General features: G+C 44.1%; 1 protein-coding gene across 8 annotated transcripts in view; it reads right to left on the bottom strand.

The window, feature by feature from the left end:
- The window catches only part of DYSF (dysferlin), a 161,675-nt gene that overhangs the window by 13,923 nt on the left and 130,984 nt on the right, over nucleotides 1-16,768 (bottom strand). For all 8 annotated transcript variants that reach the window (XM_042470112.1, XM_042470116.1, XM_042470119.1 and 5 more), the window contains 7 exons: nucleotides 16,081-16,169; nucleotides 12,643-12,738; nucleotides 11,375-11,516; nucleotides 6,741-6,840; nucleotides 4,229-4,398; nucleotides 3,424-3,533; nucleotides 1,600-1,747 (listed from right to left, as the gene is read on the bottom strand). In XM_042470112.1, the coding sequence (XP_042326046.1) occupies nucleotides 1,600-1,747; nucleotides 3,424-3,533; nucleotides 4,229-4,398; nucleotides 6,741-6,840; nucleotides 11,375-11,516; nucleotides 12,643-12,738; nucleotides 16,081-16,169 (855 nt within the window). The remainder of the gene's footprint in view (nucleotides 1-1,599; nucleotides 1,748-3,423; nucleotides 3,534-4,228; nucleotides 4,399-6,740; nucleotides 6,841-11,374; nucleotides 11,517-12,642; nucleotides 12,739-16,080; nucleotides 16,170-16,768) is intronic.

The following is a 16,768-nucleotide window of genomic DNA, read 5'->3' as shown; positions in this document are numbered from 1 at the left end:
CGGCTTTAGAGAGACAGGGAAAGAAATGGATGGGGAGCTAGCAGTGCCATAACTGTCTGCGGGAAATCGTTCTCCCCCACCCCAAAATAAAGCAACCCGAAGCAAACAATTGTCACATCATTTGCTGCACTGCCTGACCACCTTCTTGCAGGTTATGCCTAAATGGGCATGCTTTTAATGAACCAGCCGCAGAATTTGTGATGTGTGGGACAAGAAGAAACCCGTTGTGTTTCTTATCAGTCCCAGGTTTGCATGGGGGGAATGTCCCATCACACAGCATGAATTATTTCTCCACATTAAGCTAGAAGGTGCTTTGGAGGTTTGTCCCGTAGCAAGACGGACGGGTGGAGTATGGGACTAGTGGGGGTCTGTTGTTGCCAAAGGGGAGACGCAAAGGGAAGCAACACTTCCATCCCAATTAAGAAGGCGGCCGGCAGCTGCTTCCTCCAGTTTGGACCATTGGAATGGAGGGAAGGGAGGAATGCAGCCTTTTAAAGGCCAGTAATAAGCAACCGCTCAGTATGGATCCCAATAAACTCTCCCACTCCCACATTTAAGTGGTTCAAGATGGACAGATTTTCCAGGATCCCTTCTCTGCTTGGCAATGGGAATGCACAGGTTTCCATCAGAGCTATGCCCAACAGGGCATTCAAATATCATCATAACCACAATGGAGGATGAGGAACTGCAAAATGGAGGATGTTTAAAAAAATGGAGGACATGACCAAAGAAAAGCTAAAAACAACCAGCTAAAAGCTGAAAGCACTGAGTTCCCCTACAGAAGTGGGCTGGCATTTTTAACCATACAATCATATGCAAGTATATGGTGTGTGTTTGTTTGTGTGTGTGTTGATAGTCTGGTGTAATGGTTTGAGTGTTTAGACTCTGGGAGACAGAGGTTCAAATATTTGCTCAGCCATGGAAACCCACTGGGTAACCTTGGACAAGTCACACTCTCTCGGCCCCAGAGAATGTATGGCAGCAAACCTCCTCTGAAGAAATCTGGCAAGAAAACCATATGGTCACCATAAATCATTATAAGCCAGAGTCACCTTGAAGGCACATAACAACTCTAACCCTGTCATAGCAAAGCACTTTGAGTGTTGGACTCCAGGAGACTAAAGTTCAAACCCTTGACCCGTCGTGGAACCCCCTGGGTGACCTTTGGACAAGTCACACTCTCTCAGCCTTGGAGGAAGGCAATAGCAAACCTCGGAATAAACCTTGCCACAAAAAGCCTAGGGTAGGACCAACGTAGGGTTGCCATAAATCAAATGGACTTAGAATCACAGAGTTGGAAGAGACCCCAAGGGCCATCCATTCCAGCCCCCTGCCATGCAGGAACTCTCAATCAAAGCATCCCCAACAGATGGCCATCAAGTCACACAACAACAAATGTGTGTTTCTCCCTAAGTGACCCATTGGGAGACTTTGGGCAAGAGTCATATGTTCTCAGCCTCAGGGGACGAAAATAGCAAACTCCTTCTGAACCAATCTTGCCAAGAAAACCCCATGAAAGGTTGGCCGTAGGGTCTCCATGAGTCGGAAATGACTTGACGGCACACAAAACACAACGGAGCAATTCCCCATGGACCTTACCGGGAAGGCATAGATGAAGATCCCCAGGAAGAGCAACACAATGAGGACGAGGAGGAGGAGGAGGAAGACCCACTTGAACCTCCTCCACAGGATATACTTCAGGGTCTTGTAAGGAGAGGTGAACCACAAGAAGGACGTCTCCGGACGCCTGGAACCAAAGAGAGACACCGGATGGTCAGTAGGATGGAAGCCAGTGTGAAGCACCGGGATGGGCAGGCCATGGCTTCTAAGGTGGGCAATAGGGAGGCAAACCCTGGATTATTTCATTTTTGCATGCAAAAATTATTGCTATTTTCCCCCTCTGCTGAATATTTTTGCACAATTTTTACTCATGTTCAAGTGTTTCAAAGTATTGCGGAGGATTTTGTGAACCCTTGACTGTTTTGTATTCGCATGCAAGAATTACGATAGCTTTTGCCCCTTCTGATTTTCTGGGAGAAAAGGAATCATTTGGCACAATTTTGGCCCAAAGGACTGCGGGGGATTTTGCAAACCCTGGATTATTTTCTCTTTGCATGACTAGAGGGGTTTTTTCGCTGCTGTAGGAGAAAAGTAATATTTTTACACAATGTTTGCCTGTGTTCAAGTATCACAAAGAAATGCAGAGGATTTTTCAAACCCTGGATTATATTGTCTTTGCATGCAAAAATTTCACCTTCTATGGGCGAAAATGAACATTTTGGCACAATATTTGCCCACATTCAAGTGTACCAAACTATTGCGTTAGGTTTTTCTGTACAAAAGAGCACATTTTTGTGTGTGCGCAAAACCATATTTGCTGCACACACCAAACCAACAACAACCCAACCCCCATTTTTGGTGCAGAAAATATTGTTTTCTTATCCAAAGTCAAGATGTTAACCTTTGCTGACTTCATTCTCACAGATGAGAAAAGCACATTCCACAAAGGGAAGATTGCAGGAATTTTAATGCATTTTTAATGCCTGCGTTCTTTTCCTTTGACACTTTTTGTGAACATTTTGTGTGGACCAAAAGCGCTAGCTGTAATCCTGTGGTTTAGTCCCAACTACAGAAGATCCACCAAATCAATTGTTGAATGGTGAATTGACTAGGAGGTAAATCCAGTTGATTTGATGGGTCTACTCTAGTCAGATCTAACAACATGATTCAGGCCATGGCATTTTGTGCAATTGTAACTGTTCCATATTCACAATTGCATCACAATTGTGACACTACAGCCACAATTGTTACTGCATGGCATTTCTGTCAGGTTTTGGGGGTCAGGCCATGTAAAGGTACTTGGTTAAGTATACTAAGGGTGTTTCCGCACTGCAGAAATAATACAGTTTGACATCACTTTAACTGCCATGGCTTAATGCTATGGAATTCTGGGAATCATAGTTTGTTGTGGCACTAGAGCTCTCTGACAGAGAAGGCTAAATGTCTCACTAAACTGTGATTCCCAGAAAGCCATAGCATAGAGCCATGGTAGTTAAAAGTGGTGTCAAACTGGATTATTTCTGAAGTGCGGATGCAGCCCAAGCAGCTGATGTAGAGAACTGGCCAATGTTTGTTTAAACAAATATTGTATTTTCTGCAAAATGCAATGTTTTTTTACACAAAAGGCCTCCATGTTGCACAAATGATGACATCTGCTTGTACAACCATCTATTTTTGTGCACAATGCAATGGTTTTTGCACTAACAGATTTGTTTCTCCCTAAACTGAAATGTTAAAATAGCATCAAAGAATGCTAAAACCACTTGCAACAAGTTAAGGCATCCTTTCCCACTGAGAATGGGCATGTTTGTGGCTATTCTGTGTGTCCCCATAGCGAAGGTTAATAGCCTCGTTCCCTCTTACTTGGGGTCTTCCAGTTTGGGGTTCATGTTTGGCTCGTCCCGGCCCAACCCAGCTGGCCTTTCGTCGTGCTCCTGTTCATTGATGATCTCCAGCGTCATTTCCAACTTGCCCTGTATAGAATTGGACAGCAGAAAAAGTTTGAGGACTGATAGGGAAAGACGAAAGCACAATTTGAGGAGAGATGGCGATGGGAGAACCTAGCTTGGCATCAGAGCATCAGATTAGCACACTGGTGGATGTCCTAAATTCAACCACAGACATCTCTAAGTTAATTTATTGGCATAACATATAAAATGTCTAGTTACTTAAAATAAACATTCAATGATATTTTAGGGTGCATCGACACTGTAGAGACAATGCAGTTTGACACCACTTTAAGTACTGTCACTCCAGCCTATGGAATCCTGGGATTTGCAGTTTTACAGGTTCTTGAGCCAAGTTCATTGCTAAAAAGTGCTGAAGCCATGGCAGCAGTTGAAGTGGTGTCAAACTGCATTATTTCTACAGTGTAGATGCACCCTCCAACACTTTGAAAGCATTTTTAATAAGAATTTTCCTTGCCATTGCTATTAATTGTAAAATAAGCTGCTTCTTGCAAAGAAATGTAATGATAAAGACCTCTCATAACATCCTGAGACATCATTTCCCAGCTTACATTTCCCATTACAAAAAGTGACCGGTGACACAAGTTAACAGGAACCAATTGCTTGTAAAAAGTAATCTTTCCAAAGTCTGGCTAGATCTACCCATCCCTAGCTTCTCCAGAGGGAGAAGGATTCCACATAGGACAGCAAGAGGGACCTACTGCAATGATCTTGGTCTCATCCTCTTCTGCCACACAGGGCCACCAGCCCTTGACTGTCTTCTGCTCCAAGAGAGAGACCATTCTTTCTGGGCCATCGAGAAGGTCCAGGCTGCATTTCTCGGCTGTCTTGGATGGCTTCAGCATGCAGTTGAGGTCCAGCTGGATGGAACCTGCAAGAGAGAAAGCAACACGGAACTCAGCACTGTAGAGAAAGTGGACTGAATAGCTGCAGACAGCACAGGTTTGTTGTGTGCAAGGAGTATGGACCATGCGGAGTGACAACCTAAGTAAGAGTGACACCAATGCTCCCCAACTTTAATCTGCTTTTTATTAAAAACTGGTTGCGGCATTTGTTCGCTCATGTCCCTTTGAAATGCTGGAGATCATGCTCAGGCTGTAATTTAAAGGTGTGATGTAGAATCATAGAGTTGGAAGAGACGCCAAGGGCCATCCAGTCCAACCCTCTGCCATGAAGGAATACATAACCAAAGCATCTCCGACAGATGGCCATCCAGCCTCTGCTTAAAATCCTCCAAAGAAGGAGACACCACTACTTTTCAAGGGAGTGCCTTCCACCCTCGACCAAGAAGTTCCTCCTCCAAAGAAGGAGACTCCAGCACCCTCCAAAGGGGTGGCTTCCATTGGCAAACAGCTCTTATTGTCAGGAACTTCTTCCGAATGTTTAGGTGGAACCTCTTTTCCTGTTGTTTGCATCCTAGTCTCTGGAGCAGTAGAAAACAAGATTGCTCCCTCCTCAATACGACATCCCTTCAAATATTTAAACAGAGCTATCACCCCTTAACCTTGGACTTTATCCGACGGGAGGAATTTCTCTTAATTTCGAATGAGAAGAAAGCGGGGCCAGAACTCATTCACGTGGATTCGCTAGTTCAGTGAATTTACATGAATACGAATTGCGTTCGAACTGGCTTCCCATTGCCTGAAAATAGCATGCCATTGCCCGAATTTGCATGTAGTGGGTTATCACGCAATAATGTTAAACCCCATGATTGCGTAAAGATTGCCAATGGATTATACTTCCAATTTCCCTTGTCTGATAAACTCCATTCTCTTCTCCAGGCTAAACATCCCCAGCTCTCTAAGTCTCTCCTTATAGGGCTTTATGGTTTCCAGACCCTTCACCATTTTGGTGGACCTCCTTTGGACACATGGCTCCAGTTTCTCAATGTCCTTTCTGAATTGTGGTGCCCAGAACTGGACACAATATTATTCCAGGTGAAGTCTGACCAAAGCAGAATAGAGTGGCACTATGACTTCCCTTGATCTAGACACTATACTTCTATTGATGCAGCCTAGAATTGCATTGGCCTTGTTAGCTGCTGCATCACACTCCTAGATCCCTTCCACACATATAAATCTCCTTAAGCCAGGTGTCCCCCATAATCCTATATCTGTGCATTTCATTTTTTTTTTGCCCTAAGTGTAGTACCTTACATTTCTCTGTGTTGAAATTTATTTTGTTAGCTTTGGCCCAGCTTTCAAATCTGTTCAGGTCATTTTCAATTTTGATCCTGTCCTCTTGGTGTCATTTGCAAATATGATAAGTATTCCCCCAATTTTTTCCTCCAAGTCATTGATAAAGATGTTGAATAGCCCTGGGCCCAGGACAGAGCCCTGTGGGACCCACTGGTCACTTCTCTCCAGGAGGAAAAAGAGCCATTGTTGAGCACCCTTTGGCTTCGGTCAGTCAACCAGTTACAAATCCACATAACAGTTACCTTGTCTAGTCCACATTTTACAAGCTTGTTTGCAGGAATGTCATGGGGAACTTTGTCAAAGGCCTTACTGAAATCAAGATATACTATATCCACAGCATTCCCTTCATCTACCAAGCTGGTAATTCTATCAAAGAAAGAGATTTTCTCCATCCCTTTTTCCATCCTATCTGGACCCTGCTATGAATTTCTTACTAATCTTCTATTGATTTTAACTCTTATTTTATACTATTGTTTTAATGTCTTTCTGGTTTAATCTCTTTTTAGTATTACTAGGTTTTTATACTGAGGGAATAGCGGTTTTTGGAATTTTTAACTGTATCTGGTTTTATTGTGATTAAGCGGAATATAAATTATTATTATTATTATTATTATTATTATGGCATAACTTGTTTTTGAGAACAACTGTGAGATCTTCACTGACATTGTTGTCATCGTTGTTGTATGCTTTCAAGACAATTCTGACTGATGGGAAACCTGTCATAGTGTTTTCTTGGCAGAATTTGTTCAGAGGGGATTTGCCTTTGCCTTCCTCTGAGGCTGAGAGAGTGGCAATTGCCAACAAAGCAGTGCAACACTTAAAACACTGCACCATGCAAAACTGAAGCAGCAAACTGAAAATGATGTCCAGCTGCACATGTGCCAACACCAAAAGGGATATGAGAAATGCTCCAGGTTAAAAAAAGGATTGTTGATGGAGAAGATCATGAAGCAGCAGCACTCACTGAAATGCCATTAAACAGAGGAACAGTCACCTGCCAGAAATCTTCACTCACCCAAATAGTCGTCGAAGGAGAACTTGTCGTTGTCCCAGACCTGAAGGATCAGCTGGGGAGGGACTTTGTTCTCTGTCTTGTCCAAGCTCCAGAAATGCTCCTACATTGACACATAAAAAAAGGAAATTGGGAAACCATAAGCAAGAAAATACTGGGCTGAGATCCTATCTCATGCTTGCATAGTGCAAATCTTGCTGCTGAATAGTGAAGTTGTGTATCTGCCCCTGCTCCTTGTCCCCTTGTGCGATGGAGGATCACACACAGGGGCTGTGTCAGCAATCCCAGGGAACCAAGGAGGACACAGATGGCACCAACTATCTGTTACACTCCATTTCAGGATGGGCAAAAGCATGGGAAATGGTTACGCTTGTGGAATTCCACATACACAGCCATGCAAATGAACACATTCCTTGCACATATTTCAAAAAAAGTACAACCACAAAGATCTGTCAATTTGCACCAGTTCAGGACACTGTCAGGATCAGCAGACTCAGCTCCCAATAAACAAGAGAATAGCTTACTGTGATTGAAACCAAAGGTTTTATTCCAGGAATTGTGACAGAAGTTCCTCTGTCCAGGATTTGTGTCGGAACTGGAAAGTTTCCCCCTTGGATCACAGATAAGAATTCCCATCATCCAGGCCCCCTCCCTGGCTACCATCCCAAGCCTTTGATCCAGATCAAAGTGACCTTTCATGTTTCCTCTTTCCTTTCCTGCATTATCATTCAATCGCACTTAAGGAAGGAGAGCATCCCTGGTTTACAGCCCTGATACGCTTGCAGGAACAACAGGGTCATCTAGGAGTCCAAGTAGACCACAAGTTGAACACGAGTCAACAGTGTGATGTGGCAGCTAAAAAGGCCAATGAGATTTTAGGCTGCATCAATAGAAGTATAGCATCTGGATCCAGGGAAGCCATAGTTCCACTCTATTCTGCTTTGGTCAGTCCCCACCTGGAATATTGTGTCCAGTTCTGGGCACTACAATTCAAAAAGGATGTTGAGAAGCTGGACTGAGTCCAAAGGCAGGTGACTAAAATGATGAAGGGTCTGGAAACCATGTCTTAAGAAGAATGAGTTAGAGAACTCTGTGTTTGCTCCTCCTTGCCCACATTGGGAAAGACTCTCCAGACCCATGGCATGGGTAGATGGGTGATGGCCTGCAAGGACGAATGCCCAATCTCTCAGTTAGGAGGGCAGCAAGGGGAGAGGAGAAGCCCAGCAAAAGGCAAACATCTGGGGAAGCATTCCAGGGAGAAGCCCAGCGCCTCGGTCTTTCTAATGAGCTCCCAGAGGAACAGCAGAAGCCCCATCCCTGCAGCAGAAGTGGAAAGCGTGGCAAGCGGAGAGGCCTCCCGAGAAACATCTGGGGGAAATGGCACTGCAAGGAGTTTAACCTAAAGGTGTCACTTTGCACAAACAACTGCATACCTCCATAAGTCAAGGAGGCTGCGCATAAAAGCCAACCTCTTGACCCAGTTTTCAGAGAGGGATTTACAAGCCCTGCTTTAACGCTTCGGGACCAAAAATAATGAGGGGATGTATCTGGAGCGCTGGTGGGATCCAGCAGGGAAGGCTACTAAACAAAGCTGGGTCTGGTGAACCCCAGGGTCAGAAATCCAACTCCTCAAGGTTGCATCTACACTGCAGAGTCAATACAGTCTGACATTGGTTTGACTACCATGGCTCCATGCTATGGGGTTCTGGGATTAGTAGGTTTTATGAGCTACTGAGACTTCTCTGTCAGAGAGCTCTGGTGCCATGGCAAACTACAAATCCCCGCATTTTCATTGCACTGAGTCATGGCAGTTAAAGTAGTATCCAACTGCAATATTTCTGCAGTGCGGACGCATCCCAAGCTCTAATTCATGCATCTACTCGAACCAACAGCATCACATACATAAACTAGAAGGAACTTGTGCTTGCAGGGTGCACATTTACAGTTGCGTTATTCCATAGTGTTTGCATTGAACCACCCTTTTGCTGAATACCAACTGGTGCACAACTGGTGATATATTTTGCTGATGTGTTGGATCCTCATTGTCCCCAGGCATCAGAGAGAATAATACATAGTGGCTGTTTCTGCAATAAGGTGCTACATTAAAGGCACTGATGAAAAGTTTATGCACCATCCAAGAATGCCCAACTACATGACTCTCATGGAGTCTTATCTAGAGAAGACCCACTGAATCATACAATCCTAGAGTTGGAAGAGACCCCAAGGGCCATCCAGGCCAACCCCATTCTGCCATGCAGGAACTCACTATTGAAGCATCCCTGACAGATGACCATTGCTTCTCCTAATGTTTAAGTGGAATCTCTTTTCCTGTACCTTGCATCCATTGTTCTGTGTTCTAGTCTCTGGAGCAGCAGAAAACAAGCTTGTTCCCTCCTCAATATGACATCCCTTCAAATGCTTAAACAGGGCTCTCAAATCACCTCTTAACCTTCTCTTCTCCAGGCTAAACATCCCCAGCTCCCTAATTCTCTCCTCATAGGGCTTCATGGTTTCCAGAATGTTTCACCATTTTAGTCTCCCTCCTTTGGACAACCTCTAGCTTCTCAATGTCCTTTTTGAATTGTTTTGCCCAGAACTGGACACAGGATTATTCCAGGTGAAGTCTGACCAAAGCAGAATAGATTGGCACTATTACTTCCCTTGATGTAAACACTGCATTTCTATTGATGCAGCCTAGAATCATATTGGCCTTTCTAGCTGCCTCATCACACTGTTGACTCACGTTCAACTTGTGGTCTACTTGGACTCCTAGATCCCTTTTGTACTTATAAGTCTTTCTAAGCCAGGTATCCCCCATAATCCGACATCTGTGCATTTCATTTTCTCAACCTAAGTGCAGTACCTTACATTTCTCCGTATTGAACATTTGGTTAGCTTTGGTCCGGCTTTCTTGTATGGTGTCTTCCTGCATGGCAGAAGGGAGTGGACTGGGTGGCCTTGCAGTCTCTTCCAATTCTAGGACTCTATGAGTCTATTATGATTCTAAAATGGGAATGCCTTCTGTCCCGCCAGTCTTCCAGCATCCAAGGGTTCAAGAGTGTCTTCTTGACCAAGCCTGCTTTCCTTCAACAGCTGCCTTGTTCAGTATGCTCTGGGCCTCCTTGCCTTGTTAGACCCCCACCTGGTTGCCATTGGCCCCTCTCTTCCAGGTGGCTTTGTGGAGATGGGGGGCCCTGGCATTTCCATTTGAGTCTTTGGGTTTGAACTTCAAGGCTCCTTCCCTCCCCAGGCTCACCTCCCCACCCTCCAGGTCTTTCTTTTTTACAGCAGCAAGTAATGAACCCGGACTTCAAACGGCGCACGGCGAGATCAAAAATGGCCCGCGCGGAATGCGCCTTCTGGATGCAAAGCCCAGGTTCTCATTCATTATTTCTACCTTTGCAAAGACTTTTTACAAGCTGTTTATTTTTTCTGATCCAGCAACAGCAACCCCCATGGCTGGGGGCAGAGCGGGGAGGAATCAATCTCAACACAGCGGGGTGCTTGTTTGGGGTCTTTTTAAAGGGGGACAAAACGCATGCATGCAGCTGTCCTTAGCGGGAAATGGGAGGGAAATGGGTCCAAGATGTCCACTGGGCTGGGCGCCTGGTCAACCAAATTGTAAACTGTGTGCCAAACTCAATATGAAAGACAATGGCCAATGAAATGTGCTACATTCATTGTATATCGCACAGGTGTTTGTTTAATTGACAAGCTGTGTGTATTTTAGATCCACGAACCTGTGGAGTGTGCAAGCCTGCTGCTCTTGCTACTACCGCTGCTAACGGCCAGATTTCTCTAGCCTCTATTTAATGAAATATATAGACATTGGTGCAAAACACACTGCAGAAATAATCCAGTTCAAGACTCCTTTACGTGGATCCCCCGCATAAGGGGCGGGCCAACTTTACAAGGTAATACATGGCAATGTGGGTAGGGATGCAAAATTGAATTATAATATAGAGGTATGGGCTGCTAGATAGGAAATTTGGTTAATGGGTAAAGGAGCTGACGGAAGTGAAAGCCAGCTTACGTTAGGAAGCACCAACTCTCTGCAGGAAGGAAGTACTTATTGGAAAATAATCATTCATTTGTGAACTATGTGTATAGCATGGAATTTTAGATGTGAAACCAATATATCTTAATAATAATGATAATGATAATGATAATAATAATAATAATTTTAATATTAACAGTCCAAAAAGTATAACCGCCTGTGCAAGGGAACGTAGACAAGTGTAGGACACCAAAAGGCTTCCTTGCAAGACTGATTCCAAGCATCTCCAAAAGAGATAGGGAGAAAATTAGAGCAAAGAGATGCGGTACAGTGAGCCCTTCACATTCACTAGGGTTCGGGGCACATCATCTCTGTGAAAGTGGGAAAACTGCAAATAAAAAACACTATCTTTTTTAACCTGAGCAAACACTTCTGTGGGCACTTGTAGGTCCTTCATTGCAATTCTCTGGTCAACATCTGCCACAGAATTGCACATCAGGACCTACAAATGCCTAGAGAAGAGATTTCTATAGAGAACGTATTAATCAAATCCGTGGGTAATCAAATCCACAAAAAGTCAAAGCCACAAATGTGGAGTGCCAAATATATTTCTTTTGACCCGGGGACATCATTGGCTCACCTTCTTAGCCACGTAACAGACCTGCTCAGCAGGCAGGTAGTCAAAGGGGAAGACGAACCTCCAGTTGAAGTTCCCTTCGCCTCCCATCGACCGGTAATGGACGTCTGTCTTCTGCTTGTTCTCCTCATAGCCAACCATCCATCTGCAAGAGCAACAGGCAGCGGAGGAGGCTCAGTTGTGGATGGAAGCAGATGGGCATCATCCAAAACATACAAGAGAGGGGCAGATCGGAAGAAGCAGCTGCAACTGACCCAAAACGGCTCTAAAAACCTTGGCTGTAATTCTAGATCAGCTACTTCCTTACCGTATATACTTAACTATAAGTCGGCCTCATGTATAAGTCAAGGGCAGGTCCAAGGATTTTAATATGACCCATGGATAAGTCAAAGGTAAAACTTAGAGGCATGTACTGTAATGAAGGATGTAAAGGATGAAGCAAAGGAAAACAGTGCCAAACAACTTACAAAATTCCAGCAGGCATAACTATTTGTACTCATACCTGTTAGATGCATGTAAGTACTGTACTTTAACTCTCATATATATATATATATATATATATGAGTTAAAGTACAGTACTTACATTGACCCACAGATAAGTCGACTCAGGGTTTTTGGGTCAACTTTTTTAACCTAAATTTCTAGCCTTATACATGAGTATATACAGTAGGTAACTTAGCCTGAATCCTGTATCTGCTACTTGCTAAAGTATAGTATAGAAAGACCTAGCTGTGCTAGTCTGGAAACTCAGTATGCAAAGGGATCTTGTAGCATCTTTGAGACTAACTGGAAGTAAGAAATTGGAAGCATGAGCTTTTGTAGACTTGAGCCAACTTCCTCAGATACATGCCTCTAACATGTATGTGAGGAAGTAAGCGCAAGTCTACAAAAGCTCATGCTACCAGCTCCTTTCTTCCAGTTAAGACTCAAAGGTGCTGCAAGATCCCTTTGTGTATTAAGTATACTTAAATAGGTTCCTTCTCTTGGCTCACCCATCCCTCCAAACCTGATGGAAATGTCATTCAAAGTAGGGGGGGAGTTACAATTATGACAATAGTGTCAAAATCTTGTCTAAGTGGCAGTCAAGAATACAAAACAGTCTCTTAGATTTATTCATCTGTAACTAATTGGTATCTGTGATTACTACTTAGGGGACCAGAATACTCCAGGCTGCTTCCAGAGTATTCTGCACCTGAAGTTGCCCTGAATTCCCCCCAATTCCTTGCAAACCCCAGAGTGACCTCCTCCTAAAGAGCAGCCAAATTGCCTACCCTTTCACATAAATGTCGCTCATCTTCTCCCCTGTGATGCTCAGGTCGTCCAGGATGACATCTTTGGCGTTCCAGATGATGCAGCGCAAGTAGAACCTGAAACCAAAGTCCAAGATCGACAACTGTGTGTTAATATAGGATGGAAAGGTACCACTGCTTGAATGATGAGCACTATTTCCCTGGTTCTTGGGGACCTCTTTGCAAGCACCATATCATTCTCTCTCCTCTCTCACCCGTCCTTCTTCACGGCAGCAAAAGGAAGAAAGAACATCCACCATCCACCAGATCTTTGCAACATCAAAAACATGGAGGGACAAAACTGCCCAGCTTCTCCTCTTGACCTGCTCCAAAACTCCCTTCCATGAAAATGGAGACTGGTATCTTCTTTGCTATCTTTCTGCAGTTAGGTCAAGACTTAAAAATTTCAGCAGGACTTTGCAGACTGGCTGCACACGAGGGACGAGGCCTTGGCAAATTCTGCCATGCGATCTACAGTTGGCTCTCTGTAGCCACAGATTTTTCATCCATGAATTTAAGCATCCAAAACATTCCCAAAAACATATACATTCCAATAAGCAAACCTTGATTTTGCCATTTTGTATAAGGGACACCATTTTACTATCCACTGTATTTAATGGGACCTGAACCTCCATGGATTTTGTTACCCACAGGGGATCTTGGAACCAAACCCCAGTGGATACCAAGGGCCCACTGCATCTGTGTATCTCCAGCACAGTTCTGACTGAGGTTGCCCAGAGAGTCATGCTGAAGGACCTAGAGATTCCTAGAGAGATGTTCTTTCAGGTTAAAAAATATAGTGTGGGTGTTTTTATTTGCATTGTGTCCACTTCCATGGGGGCCCTGCGCCACTAACCCCAGCAAATGTGGAGGGCCTGCTATATACACACTCATACAGTATTCATTTTATGGCTAGCTTAAAGGTATCTTTAACTTTTGTATTTGGGAAGTCAAGGGAAGGGAAGAGAAGGGCGCCAGCAGTTTCTCTGGTAGCATCAGTGGAGGGTTGTCTCACAAGCAGTTGTGCATTGTCAGGAAGTGCACAGTTATTTGTCGGAATTGTGGGCCCTTGGTATCCATTAGCATTCACTATTCACAAGGGTTTACAATGGGGTAGTAAAATCCTATCCGCTGTATAAAAGGGCAAAATCAAGTGTTGCTTTTTGGATGATTTTTAGGGAGAGTGATACTTTCAATATTCACAGCATTTACACCAGCATGGAGCCAGCATGGTGCAGTGCTTTGGGCATTGGACTATGACTCTGGTGACTAAGGTTCAAATCCCAGCTCGGTCAAGGAAACCCACTGGGTGGGCAAGTCACACTCTCTCAGCCTCTGGGGAAGGCAATGGCAAACCCCTTCTGAAGAAACTTGCCAAGAAAACCCTGTGATTCATTCACCTTAGGGTTGCCATAAGTTGGAAATGATTGGAAGACACACAACAACAATATTTTCAATCCATGAATGGTTGAATCCATGTATGCAGAATCCATGGATATGGAGGGCCGACTGTAATTGTGGAGACAGCCTTTGTCCGTTCCGTATTGCAGAATGGGACAATAAGGAGACATACTGGAAGATATGCAACACTGTTATTCAGCAAAAGGATGGAGCATTGCAACCACCACTCAACTGCGTGTGTGCAAATTCATGCTACACAACTGCAATGTAGGAATCCCGCAATTGTGTTCATTCTTTGACATCTGCATAGCACCAAAGCACACAGGACAGTTTCGCTATGGCTTCCATTTGAAACAGCTGGGGATTGGCATCGCAGAAAGGAAACATGGATTCTGGAGATGGGTCGTGGCAGGGAAAAGCAGCGTCCCTCATCTCCATAGCTAAATGCTAAAACGTGGAAACGTTAACCTCCCCAAAATAATGTGTTACTCATTTTGCACTAATTTTTATGAGGAGTGAGTAACACAACATGTTATTAACATATTAATGTCAGTGTTACTTTATTTTTAAAAAAACATGAAAGCAATAGTTTAAAATGGACCAAAAAATTCCCATGGAACATTTTTTGCAATAACATATAAATGCTACTTGTTGCAGAATAATTGTAACATTGAATTCATTCTTGTTTGAAAATTAAAAAGTGACACTGGCCATCATAAACGAAAAGAAAATGAAATGGCATCCCACTTAGTTCTGGCTAGATTAAGCCCCCATGTTCTGGGACCTCTAAATACCCGATGTTCCCCTAAAAATCTGATGCTGGGGTGGAGAACAATTGAGAAGGGCTGTCACCTTTGTGCATTGCATTCCTGGCTGGCTCATATTTGGAAGAAGATAGAGTTGAACATGGGTGGCTTTGGGGGTTCCATCCTTTTTCAGGCTTTATGATACCATAATTTGGGGTGATGTTAACGTAACAGCTTTTTTGATGTTGCATAAGGAGGTATTCAGTACCTCCTTGCAGCATGGTTTTTCCCATCCTGGGCAATGAATGCTGGACAGCACATGGGCACAGCTCCACCCTTGAACCAAATGGCCTGTTATTCGTTGTAGGGATACACAAGGATTTCCGCTCCACTACTTCTGCTGCCTGGCCGCCTTCACTGTCCCAGACCTCTGCTCTGCCAACTTAAAATGAGAGCTCAGCCATGGCCAGGTCTTGTAAGTAGTTCTTGGCTGAGGTCTTAAGGGGTTGTGTCAGGTCCCTGTTGTGGGTTATTTGGTTATGATGGTGTGGGTAGTAGGACATATGGAGTAGTGGTGTTATAACTGGGAAATTTGTTGTTGTTCTTGAAACAGTTTCGGTTTAATGGCTGAAAGTGGGAGGTAAGGAAGGAGCAGGGCAGACCTGTGATTGAGAAGGAATGAGAAGGAAGAGGAATGGGCAGGAAAGGGTAGCTAAGTGTGATGAAGGGATTATGTCAGTGCTTCTCAACCTTTGGGCCTCCAGATGTTTTGGACTTCAATTCCCAGAACTCCCAGTCAGTATGCTCACTGTTCAAGGAATTCTGGGAGTTGAAGTCTCAAAAATCTAGAGGACCAAAGGTCGAGAGCCACTGGGTTATATGCTTGTCTTTAGGTTTTTGCAGCCAGTTCTTGCAAATGCTTGTCTACCTTGCTGGGCCATAAATCCTTTTTGGTTCATCCATGGTGCTTGTTTATTGAGCTAGTTAGAGACAGGATCTTCACAGATTGCATGGCATAAATTTGTGCGTGTGAGGCTACCCATTGTGTTAGAGAACCCTTGTGTTGAATGGCAATATTGCACAATGGAACCACAACTGAAGTATGCAACAGAATGCACACTCACACATTCAACTGCGGGTACATTTGCATGCGCAATGACAGCACATACCAAAAATAGACTTATGAGAGTGTTCCACATTGAGCAAAAAGGTCCAACTGCTTGATAGAGGAACTTATGCATGCTTGAGGGGAAGGGGAAGAGATATCTATCACCTCTTTGCTTTCCTTGGAGTCACGTTGAATGGAGGTCCAGGTGGCCCAAGCGATTTTGGAAATATGTCCACCCACATCTGAACCTTTCCCTGAAATGAAAGAAATTGTGAGATGCAAAGAATGCCAGGAAGTGGCACAAGGTTCAAACGGTGAGCGAAAGAGCAGAGTATTCCTTCTGGAAGATGGCCAGAAGCACACTTGACTATTTCTGGAAACAGACAAATTTGGGAGTAGAGCAGTGAAAAGGTGCCCAGCCAATGTAGTCCTGAGCCTCCCATTTCTTTAGGGATATTTTCCCTCCTGGTTCTGCTGGCTTCCCAAAGCATCCTCTCCTTCCTCTATCTGGATCCCATTATGATGTAGTCCAGACCTGCCTTGGACATCTGACACATCTTCAGCCGATTAAACATTAGGAAGAACTTCCTGATGTCCAAAGCCATTTGACAGTGGATCGGGAAACCTTGGAAGGTAGTAGACCCTCCTACACCGGAGATGCCTCTTTCTACAAAAGAGATTGGATGCCCACCTTTCAGGAAAGTTTTAGCTTTAGATTTCTTGCTCTGGCAGGTCTAGATGGCTCTAGGAAGCCTTCCAAATTGATGACTTTATGGATTTTTGCTACGTTGAGGCATCTCCAGCAAAATAAATGGCAGATGTTGCAAGAATTGTGTGCAGCTTGGGACAGTTG

The sequence above is a fragment of the Sceloporus undulatus genome, chromosome 5 (genome assembly GCF_019175285.1).
Source record: "Sceloporus undulatus isolate JIND9_A2432 ecotype Alabama chromosome 5, SceUnd_v1.1, whole genome shotgun sequence".
Lineage (NCBI taxonomy): Eukaryota > Metazoa > Chordata > Lepidosauria > Squamata > Phrynosomatidae > Sceloporus > Sceloporus undulatus.
This window is presented reverse-complemented; position numbering and strand designations above follow the sequence as displayed.